At 39.9% G+C, this 21,524-nt stretch overlaps 1 protein-coding gene across 28 annotated transcripts in view; it reads right to left on the reverse strand.

The window, feature by feature from the left end:
• ANKS1B (ankyrin repeat and sterile alpha motif domain containing 1B) overlaps positions 1–21,524 on the reverse strand; it is a 1,179,755-nt gene that overhangs the window by 74,761 nt on the left and 1,083,470 nt on the right. For 8 of the 28 annotated variants that reach the window (XM_027107269.1, XM_027107278.1, XM_027107289.1 and 5 more), the window contains one exon: positions 2,051–2,125. The exons of 13 other annotated variants lie outside the window; for them this stretch is intronic. In XM_027107269.1, the coding sequence (XP_026963070.1) occupies positions 2,051–2,125 (75 nt within the window). The remainder of the gene's footprint in view (positions 1–2,050; positions 2,126–21,524) is intronic. 7 more of the 28 variants (XM_027107270.1, XM_027107279.1, XM_027107283.1 and 4 more) reach the window with 1 other exon arrangement.

Raw genomic sequence — 21,524 nt, forward strand, 5'->3', positions numbered from 1 at the left:
AATTGATTCTGCTTAACAGGTATTTGCCAACTGCCAACTAGAAATTCATAGCCTGCTGAGTTTGAAGGATTATAATTGGGCCGTACCCAATATAATGTAATTACATTAAATGTCTCATACCACCAGCTGAAAGTATAAAACTGCTAACTGAATTTAGTTATAACACAGAAAAAAATTTGCAAAATTTCAGAGCTTTTTATTGGATGGCGGATTCCAAAATGTAGCTTTTAATCTTTTCATTATTTCAAAGAGTGGTAAAACTGCAAGGTTTTAGTTCATGTGCACCAGACATATAATTCTAAAACATCGTATCATATAGCTCTCTACCCCCAAAAATGGAAACTGAAGATATCACATATTCTATATGTTCTGAGAATACAAAGGGGAAACATCATCTATATTCTTACTTACTTCCTGAGAAAACAGTTTTGTAAGGACGTCAGTAGATAATTAAAAGCTATGATTATGACTTAGTTTCCTAACATGAACAGGAAGATATGGTGTTTTCCAGGCCTTGTATTATTCTTTAAAGAATTTTTAAAATTAGGATTTAATTGATTTTTTAAATAGAAGCTTTTAAATCTTTTCTACTAGGAACTGCTCCCACCTACCTGCTTGTAAATTTAGATCTGAATATTACCAAACATTATTCTCTACTGAGAACACTTAATGAAAAACTAAAATGATTTTAAATGATAACTGTTATTTTCAGGTTTCACTTTCAATAATTCTGACAAATGACAGAGATGGGCTACCCAAACATGTATGATATATGTAATTACATTTACTTTCCATTATCTCTACAGCTTTGAAGAAGGCTACATATAGCTCTATATTTATAAATACGTACACATGTATCTGGATGTGAATGTAAGGAAAGGTCTCCTACAAACATTCACACACACGTGAAAGCAAGATGCTGCTGCAGCTCTTTTAAAACATCTTCAAGAATAAAGAATGCTGGTTTGGTCAAATGCAGCTGGTTATCTTGAATTCGTTCCTTTTGATGATAAAGAGCAGAGATGGCCACTTCTGAACACGAAAAAGCACTGGTTAGAATTTACGTGTTCAGGAGGAACTGCTGGGTCACTGGAGCATCAGTACCAGGCAATGTATAGACACTGTGGTCCCCAAGTGCCAGAAATTCCCATGCACAGGAGGAGGGGTGTGCCTGACATGGCACCTCAAAAGAGGCCCTTTGCATGCCACCCCAAGAGCTCTGCTTAGTGATTCTCAACCAAATGCCTCAACCTCTTAGACAGCAGGCTATCCAATAAGAGAAATTTAACGGAGTGTGAAAATAGAATTGGATTTTAAAATACAAAATGGAAAAAAAACCCAGACATTAAAATGTTTCCTTTCCAAACAAAAATGAATTTTTAAAAAGTATGCAAAAGTGAACTGTGAATATTTGAATATTAAGCAGCTCAGAGTAAAACAGGTCATGATTTCACACACATTCCAAAGATCAGTTCAGTACTGTCAAGTGGAAAAAAAGAAAAAGGCTGAGAACCACTTTGTAGCTGTAATGGTGCCTCTCCTGGCTATACTCCTCCCATATTTACATAAAACTTATATATAATATCATGCAAATCATACTCAAATATTTCTCACAAGTAAAGTGCATGAACCTTTAAGAATTGTTAGGCACAAAGGACTGAATAGCCCATGGACATGGGAAATACAAAATGGGGAAGAATAACACTGATATATACATGGGTATATATATATATCAATTTACCCTTTTCCTTTTTCCTGTAAAAGCAAGTTAACGCAGACACCTGGGATGAAAGCCAAACTCACATGGGACAGATTTTAACTGTAGACTTCAAAACCAAGTATGTTTCTTATTTTAGGACAATGTTTGCACGTTAACTAGTCACAAGGCACAGTGAATGAAGTATAAGAGACAAAAGAAATTTCAGGAGTTGTTAGACATCACAAATTTTCTGCATTGCCAGGACATGGTCCCTATAGCTACTGACGACACTTTGCAACACACGACACAGCTCAAGTTCAGGAAGAGAAAAATAACCATTTGTAACCTTACATTATGAACCTGATGGATGGCTGAGAAAGGAAATCCAGCGTTCTGATTCGTCCATATCTCACAGACAGACGACTGCTGATATAAACAGAAAACTATCTCATCTTGTCAATATTTAAAACACGGCAGCTACCAAGGTAGCATCAAAGAAGGGAAGGAGGAAAATAATAAAAAGCAAAGAATCATATTTCTTAAAAAAAACAACAACGCAAAACACCAAAAAAAACTTTTAGGGTGCCCGAGGTTTAATAATTGACTTTCAAGTCATTCTTTTGCCTAAAAACACTTTTGGGTTGGCTGGAAAAAAAAGAGACCATTTATGCATTAGTATTATGTCAAGGGAAATTACCAATCCATTCACATCTTGGAAAAAGCAAACTGTGTTTTACATTTGCTGAAGAGAACGGAAATACCTTCCCTCTTCATGTCATTCGTTTCAGAGGATAAATATTTTTATGAAGTTCAAGAAGGATGGGAAAAAAATCTTTAACACAGGTCAAACATTTTAATTTTCTTATCTTCAAATGACCGAGAGCAAACAATGCAATAAAATGACTTTCCTAACTTAGTCATTGCTCAAGTTGATAAACCTAGAGAGATTTTTCCCCTCCAGAGCTCTCAAGAGCAAAGCTCTGTGATTAACAAGGGAGAAGTGTCAGTTTGCTGCCCAGCAGAGGGAATGTGTGGTGGTGGAGGGGCCCCAAGGAGGCACAGCAGGGAGGGGCTGGGGTTGGGAAGCTCAGCTCCGTCCCTCAACCAGAAACTTTGGGGAATGCCATTTGGTGTCTGTGAGCCTAATGAATCTGCTGCATGATTCGGATTCTCTACCACACCATTAACAATCTAACAACCAACAATTATTAAAAGGCAGTAACGTTTGCTTAGAACCAAATGCCAAATGAACCAACACCCTCCCAGGAGTTATAGCAGAAACCACCAGATAAACCAACGAGACTCCTGGCTTGACCTTTACAGAGTTCTTTTCCTGAACTCCATCATCTAAAAGACACCATGAAATTGAATCATAGAAAATGGCAGAACGCCTGAACTTATTCAGCTAAGCGCTGCGAACATCCCCAGAATTCACAAGCAGAGCGCACAAAGATCAGTGCAGGAAGGAGATAAGAATGGAACCAGAACACAGTTTAGAAACCCAGCAAAGAACAATATCATCAGCAAATGCGCTGTGGAAAAGAAAGCTTATCCCTGGCTAAATGTTTCCCCCACCTCCACCCTCCCAGAAACGCTCACCAGAAATTTAACATCTCTCTCTCCAGTTCCAAAGGCAGCTCCACACACACCTACATCTTTGCTTTCCATCCCTTCTGTCATCTGGATGGCTTGCTGGGGACAGACTGTCAGGTAATTGGCATTCTGTTAAGAAAGTAAGATACCTGGGGTCTGACCAAAAGGCACCTCCAACCACCTCCCACTTAAACCAGCTCTGCTATTCTCAGTTTCTGCTCTAAACTTCACGCTATTTTCTCCACAGGGGCATCTTCCCCTTCCTTCTCTGCAAAAATTAAATCTCTAGCAAGTTAAGTCTTGGGGCCATTAAACCCCCAGCCTCGTCTCCAATAGGTGTCATCTGATTTAAATATATTAATTCCATGCTTCAGCAAGACTACCATCTTAACCGGCGCCAAACATACTTCTAGGATACCCTTAAAGCACTGTCACCCACAGTTCTGAGATAGTTCTTTTACAGAAATTACATCTTCTACGACTTTCACAGACTTTTAGTGCTAGAAGTAACCCAGGGATCACCTGTCATCTGACAGATGAAGAGAAGGACATTCAGAGAGGTTAAGTGGCTTGCTGTGGTCACACAGGGAAGTGTCACAACGTGTCAGCCTGCCAGGATGGCTAGGGAGGAATGCCAGCCCAGTACTGACCTCGCCAGAAGACGGAGAGAATATTCAGTTATATGGAGGCTGTTTACTAATCCTGAAACAAATATATATAAATGGAGCCAGTTCATGGAACAGTCTCAACTCTACAGGGGTTCAAATACCTTAAAAGTTTTGTTTTCCAGTCAACTCCTCCCAAACGGGCCATGCCCAGTCCCTCCTCCCTGGTGGGCAACAGGCCAATCGACATTCTGGGCAGCCTGCATGACCTCCTGGTCACTCTGAGTTATGAAGAATTCACTTTTTTATAAAACTCCAATATCATTTATGATTCAAACTTTGCCCTTCCCCACCACACTCCAGTCCTGAGGCTTAAAGAAACCCGAGGTAGGGTGGCACGGTCCTCCTTGGATGTCCCCCATGCCAAGCTCAGCCTCCTTCATGCACTTAGCTGGGCCGGAGGATACAGGAGAAGGACAAGGGCCTCTCTCTTACTTGACAGTGGCTGAATTCTCCCTGCTGGTTGTCACTGCTTCTCAGGGTAACACTAACTTGGTCTCTGATCCTTCTCATAGGAGCTGCCCCGCCCTGGGTTCTACCGTATCTGTGGAGGTTCTCTGGAGGTCTTTGCTGGGGAGGGATGTCCTTACTGCACAGTCCCTGATGTGAGAAATGTGGCTCTAGCCTGACTTTCCCCAACCCCATCCAGCCTTCTTAGGTAGGACACGTGCAGGCCCCTTGGGTGGGATGCAGGGGAGAGTGCACGAGCCCCGCCTCCTGACTGCTCATCCACAGCACATATATACATCCTTGCCACGCAGAGCAGTCTGCTCTGTGACCAATCCTCCTCTCTGCCAGGACATCTCCCTCCAGTTCTCTCTTCCTCAGTTCAGGTTGGTTTATCTGCATCTGCTCCCAGAAGTTCACCTAGGGAGAGAGATACCAGTTTCCCCTTCTGGCTGGTTCCCTCACTTCGGGTGAGCATTCCTCTTGGAGACCTTCTCCTTAGGCTTGGGTTGCATGGGGATGCACTCTCTCCCCTCCCATGGGAAGGGAGGAGAAGCCTCGGTTCTTTCCACAGTGGCTCAGACAATTCTCTGCCCCCCTGGCCCGCCCCCAGCACCAATCTTCTGACTCTGTGGACAGGAGGCTGACTGTGCAGGGCAGGATTCACCACCTGTTGGTAAATTCCAAGTAGGGTGTCTGGCTCCCTTATCAGCAGCTCTCTCTTTAGAACGTGCAATACTTAGTACCTACAGGCAAGTTCCTCCTTAGCATCCTGTTACATGAATATATCTTCCAACAGTCACAGAAGTTACCAGAAAGTTAAGGAGGGAAGAGAGGGTCTTGTGCCATAATTATTTTTATTTTTAAAACTCCATATAAGATTTTCTCAGTGAAGAAATAAAACCCACCTCTAGTCATATACACTGAAGAGAGTTCCCATGTGGCTTATATACCTTTTAAAGGTGTTACAATAACTATTTTTCACTTATAAGGTATGTTCAAACTTGATAAAGGAAATCCTCTCTCATTTCCAATAACTATGTGCCTCAGTGCAAATGGTAAAAAGTCAGATTCAAAAAACAGAGTTTAAAATAAAGGCAGTTAATTGTATTTTAGTTATGGAGATGGTTTTTTAAAAAGCTGATAACATGTCAGACATCACAGTAATTCTGATGGTAGCAAAGACTTTACCAGGCGCGTAAGAGCAGTAGCTTAAGGTAGACCAGCTGTAATTGGTGTCCTCATAACATGAAATGGCTCTTCTTCCAGACACGTGGTTACCAGGCTGAGTGTTGGAATGAATTTTTTAAATGCAAAAGAGCTTCCCCTGCAGAATTTCATTACATTTATGAAGATAATACTTCAGGGTACAACATGCATTGAAGTACAGAGTGTTCAAAAGCTTTTAGAAAGAAAATAGCAGTGAGAAAATTTCATCTGGGGCCCCAATTCCTAGAACAGAAGTGATTTAAATCTAAGTTTTAATTAAACTTCAGAATGTCCTCATGTGTAAAGAAGAAGAACAATAGCACTTGGCCTGCTTATTTCATCAGGTCGTCGTGTGGCTCGTGCTAAGTAAGCTTCACGCGAGAGGGAACTTTTTCACATCTCTGTTTCTAGGACCTGGAATACAGAAGCCATCAAACGTATTGACTGAGTGAATGGAATCACAGAATGTGTTCGATATTTCTTGGCAAATGGTCAAGCACCATAGGAACATTAATTACTGCTCTTCATTATCACGTTTAGTTGATCTACTTTGTTGTTGCCACTTGTGCCTTCAGTAAACTACGTCACTGACAACACTCTTCTGGCAAAATGCACCAGAGATTAACCTTGCAGACTTCTTGTTAGAGATGGTCTCGTTTTTCCTGATAAAGGCTGAAAAAGCACCGCTGACTTTGTTGAAGAGAGAGGCACACCTACATGCTAAAGAGCTGCTTGTACGAGCCTGGAAACAATTCTGTAAAAGGATGGTAAACACCCTTTGCAATTTCATTTGCTTATTAATTTTCTCTCAGTTCCTTTTCCTCATACATTGTGAAGCTTAATTTAGTTGATCTGAACTTGAATTACCATGAAATCCAAATAAATGGGGGTTAAGGTATAGCGATCTTAGAACTGAGATATCAATAATTTAATGTTTATTTCTTTGGTGATGAAGTTAGCACACTTTTAGAGGTACACAATTTTATCTTGAGTTCAGACCTCTCTCCTGATCCTGGAAATGTTTTCTTAAAATGCAACACACATATTGCTATTGTTACCATTATGTATCTCAGGTTACCACGAATACAGTCCAGAAAATACCACACATTTGTATTCAAATCTAGTAACAAACTAAAAAGCATATTACCTATATTCAAAGTCTTTCTCCTAAAGGTTGACTTCTTTTTTGCTCAGTTGGTAGCAACCCAGTAATTTACAATAAATTCTCTCTCCTTCACCGTCTGTTCTCCCTTCTTTACTGGAACATTCCCTGTAAGTACTGAAACATCTTCCATTAAAAGCAAACAAGCCCCTTTCCTTGACCCAACATTCTCCCCGAGCTCCTGCTCCGATTCCTGTTCTTTAAGAAGCAAATCCCCCCAAGAAGTATCTATATGGTCTCTGCTTCCCCTTCTCCCGTCCTCACCTGGGCCTACTCTGCCGAAACTGCTTTTTTCATTGTGTCAAATCCAACTGGTCATTTTCCTTGACCTCCTGACACTTGATCACTCCTTCCTTTTTCAGCCTCCTTTGCTGGCTCCTATCATCCTCTGGTCCCCGGAGCATCAGACCTCAATCCCTTTTCCTTCTCTGGCTTTACCAGGTGGTCTCATCCTGTCCTGACTCCCAAATTTATGTCTCCAGCCCAGATCTCTCCTCTGAACTCCAGATTCAGACATCCAGCTGCCTTCTTAACACCTCTCTCAATCTTGGTGATTAAGAGGTATCCTAACCTTAAATGCCCCAAACCAAGCTCCGATCACCTCACCTTCCCTGTAAGCTTTCTTATCTCACCAAATGGCAACCCTCTTCTCCCAGTTGGGGTCGTCCTCTTGCTCACATTTCACATTCATTCCAGCAGCAAATCCTACTGAATCTACTTCTAAAATCTTCTCACCCTCCTGTCACTACCTGGTCCAAGTCACTACCTTTTCTCACTTGGATTCTTCCATCAGGCTTCCAAACTCATTGCTCTCATCCTTGCCCCCTTAGTGTTTATTCTCAATACAACAGCCCAAATGATCCATTTAAAGTGAAAGCCAGATCATGCTGTTCTGCTCCATTTAACTCAGAAGAAAATTCAGAGTCCTAATAATGGCCGGCAAGGATCTCCATCCTCCGGCTCCCATGCCCGCCCTTACCTCTCTGCTCTCTTGCTCACTTGGTTCTGGACAGCAAAGCACACTCCTGCTTCAAAGCCTCTGCCCTTGTTTCCCCTTCTCCAGACGCTGCAGGACCAGCTCCCATACCTCATGTTCTACTCCAGTGCCACCTTCTCGGAGAAGTCTTCCCCCAAAACCCAGCATATTATATCCAAGTTAAGTCTATGCTTTCTACGCTCCAAGGGGTTATTCTTTCAGGCACAAATTGAAAATGTGGAAAAACGTTTACAGCATAAGAACCTGTCTTCCTGGCACCCTGACATTCATCCAGAGATAATTACTGCTCATCCATTGGGTACAAGGCATGGGTCGCAAAGTGAGTAGGGGTCAGCCCTGCTTTTAGTCAACGTTTATGGAATAGGGATTGCTATGGACATGATCCATTTTCCTTTGTCAGGACCAGTATGTGGTAAACTGGGATTCAGAGGCTGATGGGCCTTAGAAGCAGCAAGTGGGCGATAGCTCCACCCACTCAGTCACACCAATTAGGCTCTGAAAACCTTCGGGATTCTGCCGATGCTGTGTAGCTAGTTTAATAAAGAAGCCTGTGTGAATAGAGCCCTCTGGTCAGATTCTATCAGAGATGAAATTTTCTGCCTTGTTCTAGCTCGGGAAAAAAAAAAAAAAAGAAAGCTTTTCCTCTGTTTCTCCCTTATGTTTGTCATAATTTTTCACACTTTGGGGTGTTCAGAAATTGACCAGAAAGAATCTAACAAGAAATCCGAAAGGTTCAGAGTGAAAGTTAAAAGAGTAATGAAGTCCATTTCTTCTCTTGGATGACAGCTCTTCTAAAATAAAACAAAAACAAACTTGAAGAGAGAACAAAACAGCTTCAAAGGCAAAAGAAAAATGGGCACCCTAACAAAGGAAGCCTCGGTCAGCAGCGGAGTCAGACAAATTCAGATCAGTCAAGGAACAATGCACCAAACACCTCGTATGCAAAAGAAAACATCTCTTTTCTTCAGCAGCGACAGCCCTCGCAGCCTCCTCTTCCATGGGCACCAACCAAACCCTGCCTGGAAACCAGGAATCAGAAGCTTTTGTCTCTCCTGAGTTACCCAGAAGTCGCAGGCCAGCATCTTATTTTTCCGTCCCACCGTCGTAGACGTGGGAACCATCCTCCTCCTCTCTTCACGGGTGAGTTTTGCAATGTGTAGACACTCTCTAACAACCATGTGTGATTCTCCTCTTCAACTATGTCATCAACGTCACAAGTTCAGGCTTTCTTACCACTGGCCCTTTCTGTGAAAGGTTTTGGATCAACTATTTTATTTGCAGGGAATGCTGGGCTAAAAAATCCTGCTTCCCGTCATTTCTTCACTTTTCTGATGAGCAGTCTTCTCAAACCTTCATGATTGTGAACTTGACCCCGTATCAGGGAAATTCTTGGACAGATTGGTAATCACCTGCTAGAAGTGAAAAGCCAGGCCAATAGTTGTTTTTCCATGTGTGACCCATTATTGCTGGCGTCAGAATGAATCAATCTAGCAAAAATGGGAGGAAGTAAACACTGCCTTCGGTCTCATCATAAGTACACTGAAATGATACAAATTCTGATATTACTTGCTGCCTGCCCAAAGTTACAGCTTTCTTTCACTCACTTCCTCCCTGCTTTGCTCCTCCCTGTCTCCTTCCCTCCCCCCTCCTCCCTCCTTTTCTCCACCCCCCACCATCTTTCTTCCCTCTTTCCCTGTAAACTCTGATTCTGCTACTGACAGCACATAAAGTAAGCTCTCAGCTGCTGAAATAGGAGAGAACTATAGCCATGTGACCTGTTATTCATTTGTAGAGATAATACATAACCTGCATTCCCTAATATGACAGTTGTAGCCCTAAATGACATTACACAATTATTTATGAAATCTCTTCACAGGAAAAGAAAAAACAGAGCAGAGGAAAAAAAATGGAACACTGTCTATACAATCCAGATCTTACTGTTCAGCTCCCCAGGTTCCCTGGATGTTGCAGGGAATTTAAGTCAATTGGGATCATGCTGTTTCTTGCAATATGGGCTATTTTACTTGCTCTCCCTCAAAGTTTGGATGCCACGACTCTTGATACAAACATTTTTCAGGGCCATTAGCAGAAATATTAATCACTCATTCAGAACTGCACCGATCTGCTTTTTATCATAACGTGAACTGCTGCAAAGAAATCCCATCTTGCAAAGTACTAATTGTTCTCTGCCTGTAACATCTCTTTAAAATATACATTATGTTCCTTTCTTGTAAATCGACAATGTCATTTTTAAAATTTCAACCCATTTATTAACTATATGCTCAACATTGGTTCCTGCCTCTGGTAAAAAAAAAAAGAGAGGTATTGGACAGGACATTCATTCAATGATGTTTACTGAGACCGCACTATTTCCTCATGTTTTCCTTGTGGAATGTATGGGGAAACAAGGTCTGGTTGATTTAATCCTCTTGCATGATGCCAGCCTAAGAGGTCTCTGGTAGAAGGCTACCAGAAGAACTTTTTCCTCAGTTCTGCCTTGTTCAGCACTGAAATCAATACACTGGAGGAATTACTTGAAAGGCACACTTTTCTGAGGTACACTTTTAAAAGCAGCATATTACATAGTTGGGAAGGATCACTGATACACTGAGCATTGACCAAGTTCTAAAACGGCACTGACATGCCCAGAGCTGGGGAATCCGGATGCTGCGTAGTCTGCGTCCCACTTATCAGAATGCTATTGGCAAGAGGGGGATGTGGTTAATATAGTGAAGGGAAGACATCAAATTGTCTTTAGTCTTAAAGAACTATTCTCAGCAAGAGGGAGTAGATTTACTCTTCGTGTTTTCAGAAGATAGCATTAACTAACTACATGGGAGCTTTAAGGAGGCTTCTTTCAGTTCAATATAAGGCAAGAGTTCTATTCATTAGAACTTTTCTGATGATGGTGGGGCTGGCTGCCTCACAAAGTGGGGACTGCCTTACAGGGACAAGCTCAGGAATAAACTTGTGGCTGTTTATTAAGGATGTATTAGAAGGGGCGCCGCATCAAGACACATTTTCTGGCCCCCTCCCACCCTGAAGTTCTCTGCTTTTCATTAACAGAAGCACAAAAAGATCCTCTAGCCATAAGTGCATGTAGATACTGCAAGTTACTATAAATTTTTGTGATACTACATTCAAGCCTCAAAGTAGAGATCGATACAGAAAGGGGGGGCGGTGTCACAACATTTCACAACTGGTTATGTGAAGCAATTGTTTGCTACCCCTGATTTGCAAAGAATGAAAAGTTGGATGTCAAGAGCAAAGGATCTTCTTTAAATACAATGTTTATCCACACCACCTTAGAGGTTCCATTCTCTACTAACTTTGCATTTACATAAAGTATTAGCTATTAGTAACAGAGTTTGTCAGAGGACTAAAAGAAATTGCACTGAAGCCTTTTGGGGTTCTAGAATTTTTAGAATGTGTCATGTCTGAGGGTATAGACACAACCCGGGTGTTCATCATCACAGTGGTTAAAGCACAGGCTCTGAAGCTAGAGAGCCTGGGTTCAAATCCTGGCTCTGCTTCTTACAATCTCTGTGGCCTTGGGTCAACAACACAAAGTCTCCGAGCCTCAGTTTCCTCATCTTAAAGTTGTATTAATCAGTGCTGGCTCTGACGATAATGACGATGAACTGACTACCAGATCTAAGCTACTATTCCAGGTAGTTTGTTTCTCTAAAAGATTTGAGACCATCCCAGTTTGTGTCTAAGCTGGAGTCCTGGAAACCTGTGGTTTTGTGGTGCCTAAGACCTGTGTAAAGTAATCTGGTCAACAAGTATTTATGGAATGCTTATTACAGGGAATCAAAAAATAAGGAAGAGTCAGGCCTCGCCCCTAGCACTCATACCCTTTACTATAAGAGAAATAAAATAAAATTTAATATATAATATAATGACATTTTTAATATATGTTAACTCATAAAGTATTTAAAAGTACTTAAGTATGGATACCATCCATAAATCCTCTCCAAAGAGCTCCAATGCTAACTAGGTTATAACACAGATAGGAACCTCCTGTCCAGTGTTTGCAATCCTAAGAACTATTGTTTCCACATCTCTGGAAAGGTATTAGTTTGGGGCCTACTAGCTGGAAAACAGAAATAGTTTTGTAAAACACAGCTAAGTATTATGAGCTTTACTTTAAAATGCATTTATTCCCAGTTGCAGTTGAAAAAGCATAGTGTAGAAGGAAGCTAGAGTTATCTCAAAATAATAATAATTTCTAAAAACACCCAAACGTAGAGCTGTATACTTTGTAAACTACTGTGATAACTACTACTTTATTTGTGCCTCACAACAGTGATGTGAGGGGGCCTTAATCTCACTTGAGGAAGAGAAAACTAAGGCTCTGAGTAGCTACTAAGCTTGTTCAAGGTTACAGAGGTATCAGATATCAGAGACAGAATTTTTAACTCTGACCTCATTACTTCAAATCTGGTATTTTAAAAAAGCTCATCAAATCAAGTATGCAAAAATGAAATGAATACCCATGTAATATAACAATTGTCGATAAGATATTCTTGGAATTCGGATGTCAGAATGGGTTTAATCAGGTGTCCACCACTGCTATTTCTGTCTGCCCAGAAACAATGGCCACTTCTGCTCATGAAAGCCTGTCCACAGGAGGAGTTTCTTTGCCATCCCTCAGTTCCTGTGGTTCAGGTGGAGCTAAAACCATCTCCACGCATGTGACCTATGCCTGGCTAATCGCATCTCCCTCTCTCTCTCTCTCTCTCTCTCTCTCTCACACACACACACACACGCACACCACGCACACACACACCACACACACACATGCTCCTCTCCTGTGTGATTAGCTCAGGACACATAAAAGAGCCAAACCAGCCTGATCTGAACCAGTGGGACTCAATCCTGGGGCTTTTTGGGAACCCTTGGTAAGATAAGCCCTCTTTCTCACAGGTTCCAGTTTAACAGGAATTGGACTTGAAACTCCCCTCATGTAGAGAAAGCCTGATTGGGAAAAGAGCCAACCCAGAGGACAGCAGAGCTAAGACATGAAGAGCCTGAGACCAAGATGTCATATGAGCACCTGAACCCAGGCTACCAGGACTTTGTACCAAAAATGACCCAAGTATGTGCCCTTTTCTGCTTAAGACATCTTGAGTTGGATTTCTGTTACCTGCATGCATTCAGAAGAGTCCCTACTGATTTATTACTTTAGTCATACATAAACGGACGTAACTGAGACAGGACCGCATAAGAAGCCCTATTTCCTCTAGACATTAAACACCTTCCCTTTATTTTCTTTAATACTGGAAAAAGAAAAGGAAGAAGGAGAAAAGAAGAGAATTCTCCTACCCTTGAAAACATATCAAGGTCAGATTATAAGAGCCAACACTGACCTGTGGACCCAAGAACTGGACTGAATCTAATAAGAAACATTCCAAAAATTTAACAAGTGGAAAAAGATAGCCTGGTGTGCCTCTTGGCAAACATGCCGCTCAATGCCAGCCAGCCTAAGGCACCACGAAATATCACAAGGTCAATTCCACTAAAACAGGGTTTTTATATATTGTCCGATTTATTATTTATTCAGTTGAAAATAGGATCCTTTCTGTTCATGTTTTTTAAAAAAATCCGTGATCTGGTTTTAACTGGAAACATTCTCCTTGGTTAAGTACCAGCACATGATGGGTAGGTGGAGACATCACAGCTTCCCTAGCAAAGAGAGTGGAGGTGTTTAGGTCTGATTGCGTCAGTCAGAACAAACTCCTGGTCATCTAATGTGCCTCACTGATGGACTTGACAGAGAATGAAAGAATTGAGACTTGTAAGATGAGTATCAAAACGTAAAAGCGACTCCATCTGAGTGATTCTCCCACTTCTTCCTATTATTATTATTTTTTGACTGTGGTACAGGATAGACGGTAACACTTCAATGTTGCCCATAAGACGATAATCATACTGGAATTTCCGGCACCAAAGTTGTCAAGGGGAGAGCATATATATAAACTTTTTTTTTTTAGTATCCTTATTGGAGTATAATTGATTTACAACGTTGTGTTAGTTTCTGCTGTATAACAAAGTGAATCAGCTATATGCATACATATATCCCCATAAGCCCTCCCTCTTGAGCGTCTCTCCCACCCTCCCTATCCCACACTTCTAGATGGTCACAAAGCACCGAGCTGATCTCCCCGTACGATGCAGCTGCTTCCCACTAGCTATCTGTTTTACATTTGGTAGTGTATATATGTCAATGCTACTCTCTCACTTTGGCCCAGCTTATCTTTCCCCCTCCCCGTGTCCTCAAGTCCATTCTCTACGTCTGCATCTTTATTCCTGTCCTGCCCCTAGGTTCTTCAGAACCTGTTTTTTTTAGATTCCATATATATGTGTTAGCATACGGTATTTATTTTTCTCCTTCTGACTTACTTCACTCTATATGACAAACTCTAGGTCCATCAACCTCACCACAACTCAATTTCATTTCTCTTTATGGCTGAGTAATATTCCATTGTATATATGTGCCACATCTTCTTTATCCATTCATCTGTCGATGGACACTTAGGTTGCTTCCATGTCCTGGCTATTGTAAATAGAGCTGCAATGAACATTGGGGTACATGACTCTTTCTGAATTATGGTTTTCTCAGGCTATATGCCCAGTAGTGGGATTGCTGGGTCGTATGGTAATTCTATTTTTAGTTCTTTAAGGAACCTCCATACTGTTCTCCATAGTGGCTGTATCAATTTACATTCCCACCAACAGTGCAAGCGGGTTCCCTTTTCTCCACACCCCCTCCAGCATTTATTGTTTGTAGATTTTTTGATGATGGCCATTCTGACTGGTGTGCAGTGATACCTCATTGTAGTTTTAATTTGCGTTTCTCTAATGATTAGTGATCTTGAGCATGCTTTCATGTGTTTGTTGGCAATCTGCATATCTTCTTTGGAGAAATGTCTATTTAGGTCTTTTCCCATTTTTGGATTGGGTTGTTTGTTTTTTTGATATTGAGCTGCATGAGCTGCTTCTATATTTTGGAGATTAATCCTTTGTCCGTTGCTTTGTTTGCAAATATTTTCTCCCATTCTGAGGGTTGTCTTTTCATCTTGTTTATGGTTTCCTTTGCTGTGCAAAAGCTTTTAAGTTTCATTAGGTCCCATTTGTTTATTTTTGTTTTTATTTCCATTTCTCTAGGAGGTGGGTCAAAAAGGATCTTGCTGTGATTTATGTCATAGAGTGTTCTGCCTATGTTTTCCTCTAAGAGTTTTATAGTGTCTGGCCTTACATTTAGGTCTTTAATCCATTTTGAGTTTATTTTTGTGTATGGTGTTAGGGAGTGTTCTAATTTTATTCTTTTACATGTAGCTGTCCAGTTTTCCCAGCACCACTTATTCAAGAGGCTGTCTTTACTCCATTGTATATTTTTGCCTCCTTTATCAAAGATAAGGTGACATACGTGCGTGGGTTTATCTCTGGGTTTTCTATCCTGTTCCATTGATCTATATTTCTGTTTTCATGCCAGTACCATACTGTCTTGATTACTGTAGCTTTGTAGTATAGGGAGAGCATATATTTTGAGAAAAGCAGTTAACCGTCCACATTAACAAACTAGGTATACAACACATCAGGTTTAAATTCCAAGTATGAAAGCACCTTTTTCCACTTTTGCTTGGCATGATGCCTGTGGGCATAGATGGCTGACGGTCCAGAGTTCCTGGCTTGAAACAGGGCACAGATATCATCAACATCCCAAGTTATCACTGAAGCTGGTGTGTTAGCTTGTCAACTCAACAAGCTGTCACATCGGAAGCTCCTGATGGAAGAGCTTACTGAATTTATTCTTAACCTTCTTTTTGGGGTTATGTATTATCTGTCTGTGCTTAAGTATTAGAAGCTGCTCTTTAGACCTTCATGGAAAAAATTTTTGAAGTCATGGACACGCTGAACTTTTCTGAGCAGTGGTGAGGTGATGAAAATCTAAATTAAAAATTAGCCACTAACTCGTGGACACCTGAAAAAATCTAATGTAACTCAGTAATAAAACTTGTTTAGTGGGGGAAAAGTCGCTTTGTAAAATGCTGTTCTTTTCAACACAGTTGTACCATTTTTTGAAGTCTGATTCTGTAAATTCCATAACATGAGAGCAGTGGGTAGAATTTCTAGCAACACCAGGCTTCCTTTCCCAGAGAAAATACAGAAGAATAAATTACTCCCTTCTTTCTCAGAGGCTGGCTCAGTGTTTGCCTCATGGATTTTGGGGCTATCCATGCTTTCTAGTTAACAATTTTGTGTACTTTGTATTTCAAACAAGTTTTAAAGTTCATTTAAGTCAAAAACAATCCTTTCTTTCTCACTTAATGTTTTCTCTTACCATGTTACAATATTAACGTGTTATTACTGTAAGATATCCTTTGCTACATACTTTTGTATGCTGAATTTGCAGAGGACTCTTCCATCTCTCCCCTGCTTTCCCTGGCTTTGTGATCATTTCACAGATCCCTTTTCCATCATGAAAGATGCTCCTTGGCAGCCTTCATATTTATACAATTAAAATAATAAGGAGGAAAATTCCAATTCCATTCTCAATATACATTCTAAGCATGGAAATAATACTGGAACAAAAGAATGGTCTTTATAGAATGCTACAACCATCTGAGCACTTACCTTTCTAATGTCTTTGGCATTAACTGGTCCTACAATGAATCAGGGACCTTTGAATTAGGGACTGATAGATGATATATCTGAATTGATAGTCATATCATCTATCTATCTATATATACATTGTGATTTGCAGTTTAGAATATACTTAAACATAAATTATCTGACACACACAAGCCTGCCAGGCAGTCTTTATCCATGATTTAAAGACAAGGAAACCGAAGTTCAGAGAAATCGCATGACTTGGTACAGGTCACACAGCCTGAAAGAAACCAAATCAAAACTCCAACTGAAGATGCTGCTAAGGAAACAGCATCCACTAATTGGAGAAACCCTCACGGGCAAGAACTTCTCTGTATATGCAGTAAACCCCACAGCTACCTACAAAGCTTTTCACAAACGTGGGAGGAGGGCAGAGTTCTACCAAATGTGCAGGAAGGGTTTCCACTAAGAGGATCAACAAATAAACACTGTAGAAACTCGGAAATGGATTAAAGACCTAAATGTAAGGCCAGATACTATAAAACTCCTAGAGGAAAATATAGGCAGAACACTCTTTGACATAAATCGCAGCAAGATCTTTTTAGATCCATTTCCTAGAGGAATGGAAATAAGAATAAACAAATGAGACCTAATTAAACTTAAAAGCTTTTGCACAGCAAAGAAAACCATAAACAAAACGAAAAGACAACCTACAGAATGGGAGAAAATGTTTACAAATGATGCAACCGACAAGGGATCAGTTTCCAAAATATACAAACAGCTCATACAGCTCAATATCAAAAAAACAAACAATCCAATCAAAAAATGAGCAGAAAACCTAGATAGACATTTCTTTAAAGAAGACATACAGATGTCCAATGGCCACATGAAAAAATGTTCAACATTGCTAATTATTAGAGAAATGCAACTCAAAACTACAATGAGGTATGACTTCACTCCGGTCAGATGGCCAGCATCAAAAAGTCTACAAATAATCTTTTTGGATCTATCTCCTAGAGTAATGAAAATAAAAACAAAAATAAACAAATGAGGCCTAATTAAACTTAAAAGCTTTTGCATAGCAAAGGAAACCATAAACAAAACAAAAAGATAGCCCTCAGAATGGGAGACAATATTTGCAAACAAAGCAACTGACAAGGGATTATCTCCAAAATATATAAACAGCTCATGAAGCTTAATATCAAAAAAACCAATAACCCAATCAAAAAATGGACAAAAAATTTAAATAGACATTTCTCCAAAGAAGACACTCAGATAGCCAAAAAACACATGAAAAAATGCTTCAACATCACTAATTATTAGAGAAATGAAAATCAAAACTACAATGAGGTATCACCTCACATCGGTCAGAATGGCCATCATCAAAAAATCTACACACAATAAATGTTGGAGAGGGTGTGGAGAAAAGGGAACCCTCCTACACTGTTGGTGGGAATGTAAATTGATACAGCCACTATGGAGAACAGTATGGAGGTTCCTTAAAAAACTAAAAACAAAGCTACCATACGACCCAGCAATCCCACTCCTAGGCAAATATCCGGAGAAAACCATAATGCAAAAAGATACGTGCACCCTTATGTTCACAGCAGCACTATTCACAATAGCCAAGACATGAATGCAACCTAAACGTCCATCGACAGATGAATGGATAAAGAAGATGTGGTTATATACATACAATGGAATATTACTCAGCCATAAAAAAGAATGAAATAATGCCATTTGCAGCAACATGGATGGACCTAGAGATTATCCTACTACTACTATTATCCTACTAAGTGAAATAAGCCAGACAGAGAAAGACAAATATCATGATACCAGTTATATGTGGAATCTAAAAAAAAGAGATATCAATGAACTTATTTTCCAAACAGAAACAGACTCATAGTATACCTGAAACTAACATGATATTATAAATTGGCTATACTTCAATAAAATAAAATTTTTTAAATTAAGTATTTTTTTTAATTAAGTATTTTTTTAAAAAAAGGTTTTATGGTGAGAACCATGAGCTGATTCAGTAAGTTTCCACTAAACAACTAGCAATTTTATCCTCATTCTGCTCACTGTTCCTATGTATGTATAATCTGTTAGAGCATATGGGAAAGTAGTATGTATTGAACTGTTACTAAGATATTCTATATCATTTTAAAATAGAAGTAGCCCACCGGGCATCAGGGGCCATAGAACAGGACATGGTCAGGCAGACAGCTTGAGTCCTGGCTCTGCCATGTAGCAGCTGCAAGGCAAAGCACTCACCCAGCTGGGTTCCTTGAGTATAGAAGGGGCTGCTGTGAGGTTTAAATAAGATACTGCACGTGGAAGTTCAGACATGGATGGGGCCATGGCAGGGCTTCTGTGTGGCCCAGTTTCCATTTCTCTTCCTCTAACAGAATCAAAAGAACGACCATTTGTAGAAGTAATATAATATGTAAAGTGTTTTCAAATAAAGAAGTAATTGATCTAGTCATACTTATTAAGTAATACTGTTTGGATCAAGATATATTAGACTTTCAACTGAATCAACTTTCTAGTGATTTAGAAGCAATTTAGACAAAGCCTTTCTAGTGCCTGACATATTGCCCCAGGCAAGTTCTCATTTGGTTTCTTTCTGGCTGTGCTACCCCCACCAAGTCACATCATTTCTGTTTCCCAGTCTTTGAAATGTGGATAATGTCTGTTTCTAAGGTTTGTACGCATCAGGTAAGGTAACTGCCTCAGGCAATATTGATATTTCTAATTAGATGAGAGCATTCAAAACACAAGAACTTCTATTGTGTGGGTTTTTTCTTACTGTTTAGGAGTCTTTTATTTTGTGAAAATAGAAGTATTCTTTCATTTTTCCATAAGTATTTGGTTATAAATAAATGGTTATAAGTTTCACTTTGGGAAACTCCGTTTCCTTTTTTCATAACTTTGGAGAATGTGGTCCCTGAACTTTATTAATTCCATTACTCTCATTTATTATTCATTTTAAGGATGTTTTGACTTCTCCTAAATATCACTCAAGAAAATTTCTAAATATTGCAATTAGGTCCTAAATGCTGGAAATATTTTTCCTCCTTCTGTTATTATTTTTCATATTTTCACTTACTATCTCATCTCCACAGAACTTGGCCTTAAAAGCTGATCTGCCATGTGCTACACACACATAAATAGTTGTGTAGGATACCTTGTCTGTGCTAAAATGAGATGACAGATGTGACAGTACTTTGGAAATTTAAAAGCAAGCTCTATACGCATTAAGGTATTATTATACAAATGTGAATGCAACATTTATTTATTAGGGATATGGAAATAGGGGAGCCTTTCAGAACTTCTGGGCTGAGTCCAATTTAGAATTATAGGCTAGAAAGCTATGTTTTCAGCATGACAGGCAATCCATTGTTTAGATGTGTTTACATCATTACATTTCATGGTTTCAAAAATCCTATCAGTACTGAACTTGATTTTGTTTCTCACATATTTATTTAAGACAATTCGATGCCACAATATTGCTTACATCAGAATAAAAGCAAACAATAGCCGTACTATTTAAAACCCTCTGGATTCCAAGACAAGTATTTTAAACATTGGTTCGAATTGAAAACAAGTAGTCAAACACTGTGTTACCTTTTAAAAAAAATATTTGCTAACGAACAAATTTAATAGGTGGAATGGACATTAAATTTATCTCAATTTAACTTTCAGCACTGGCTTTTCCAGTTAAAGCACTTCCACACGTCTGCTGGGCAAAAGCTATGCCCCTATGAATTACTGAAGCCACCAAGAACTTAAGGTTCCTGGCCTACAGCTAGAATTCCAAATCACTCTTCTGGGGGCTCAGGTAAACGTGAAGCAGTAAAGGGGTTTCTGAGAACAAGGATTTGTCCAGGTGATTTTCTTTTAATTGTGTTTTCCTTTCTTTCAGTAAGTAAGTAAGAAAGCCTGAAGGTGGACTTCGGCCTTTTAGTGGGAAACAGACTGGTTCGGCATGCGTTATCCAACCTCAAGTAAGCCCCTTGGGAGAAACCCCTTGGGAAGGAACCTCAGGGACCGAGCTCCTGGTGGGAAGGAGATGTAACTAGCTGCTTGCTTACAGGAATTTTAATTGCTAAAATTGCTAATTCAAGCCCTTAGGAAGAAGACTTGAATTCAGCTTTACTGGCTAAGGGCATAACATTGGGGAAGACGTGGTCTAGAGACAGTTTGATGGGTTCTAAAAAAAAAAAAGCGAATGGATTTCAAAAATTATTACAGCAAATGACCAGAAGCAGAAAAATAAGAAAAAACATCAATTGGGTGGCTGAGTGGTGAAAAAGTCACATAAATAAAACTGTTCAACAACAAAATTACCAAGTATTTCATATTTTGACAGGTTAAAGCTTTGAAATGGTTCTATTTTTTAAAAGGTACCCATTCATTTCTCCACGATTTCTGGCATTTCTAGACTGAGAAAGAGTCTCAAGACAAATGAAAAACTGCATTTAACACAGCCTAAAGAGCTGCAATCCCAGAATCCCTTTTTCTTATCGATTGGATTCCTGTAGTGCCATCTCCTATTTATTCTGCAGCAAAAGTGCTGTATTGAGCAGTGGGATGTTAGAAAGCTTCTAATAAGCTCCTGGCTGCTGATGGAGGCCTAGGTCTCCATCAGTCATCCGATCATTGTGAACAGTACACAGGAGGGAAATAAGCACATTCACACAGACCTCCCATAGCTCCCAACTCATCCACTGCTTACCTCATTTCTCTTTGTGCATTTTGGCCTTTCTCACCTGGCCAGATAAAAGTTCATTCAATTTTCTCAAGGGCAAGGCAATTCCAGAAAGGGGTGCATTCTGATTGGAATGACAAGAGAAAGATCTAGGCTCTTCAGACGGTAATACTGCCCCTAGGTTGTGAATCTCACAAAGATCATAAGGGAGCAATTGCTAGATTACTTCTGATGTGCATACTCAGGCCAAAGAGTAATTAATTTCCTCTCTGAAAAAAACTGCACTGTGTGGAGAACTCGCATAAATTACATGAGCAGTTCAGACAGGTGATTCTGTTCCTGAATTTGGCACAGGCAGTAACAGATAATGCTTGTTAATGGATGCTCCGCCCTTACTCAGGGAAGAAAAGGGTCCAGGAAAG

This window comes from Aethalodelphis obliquidens, unplaced genomic scaffold (genome assembly GCF_003676395.1).
Source record: "Aethalodelphis obliquidens isolate GAN/ISIS:26980383/991018 unplaced genomic scaffold, ASM367639v1 scaffold8, whole genome shotgun sequence".
NCBI lineage: Eukaryota > Metazoa > Chordata > Mammalia > Artiodactyla > Delphinidae > Aethalodelphis > Aethalodelphis obliquidens.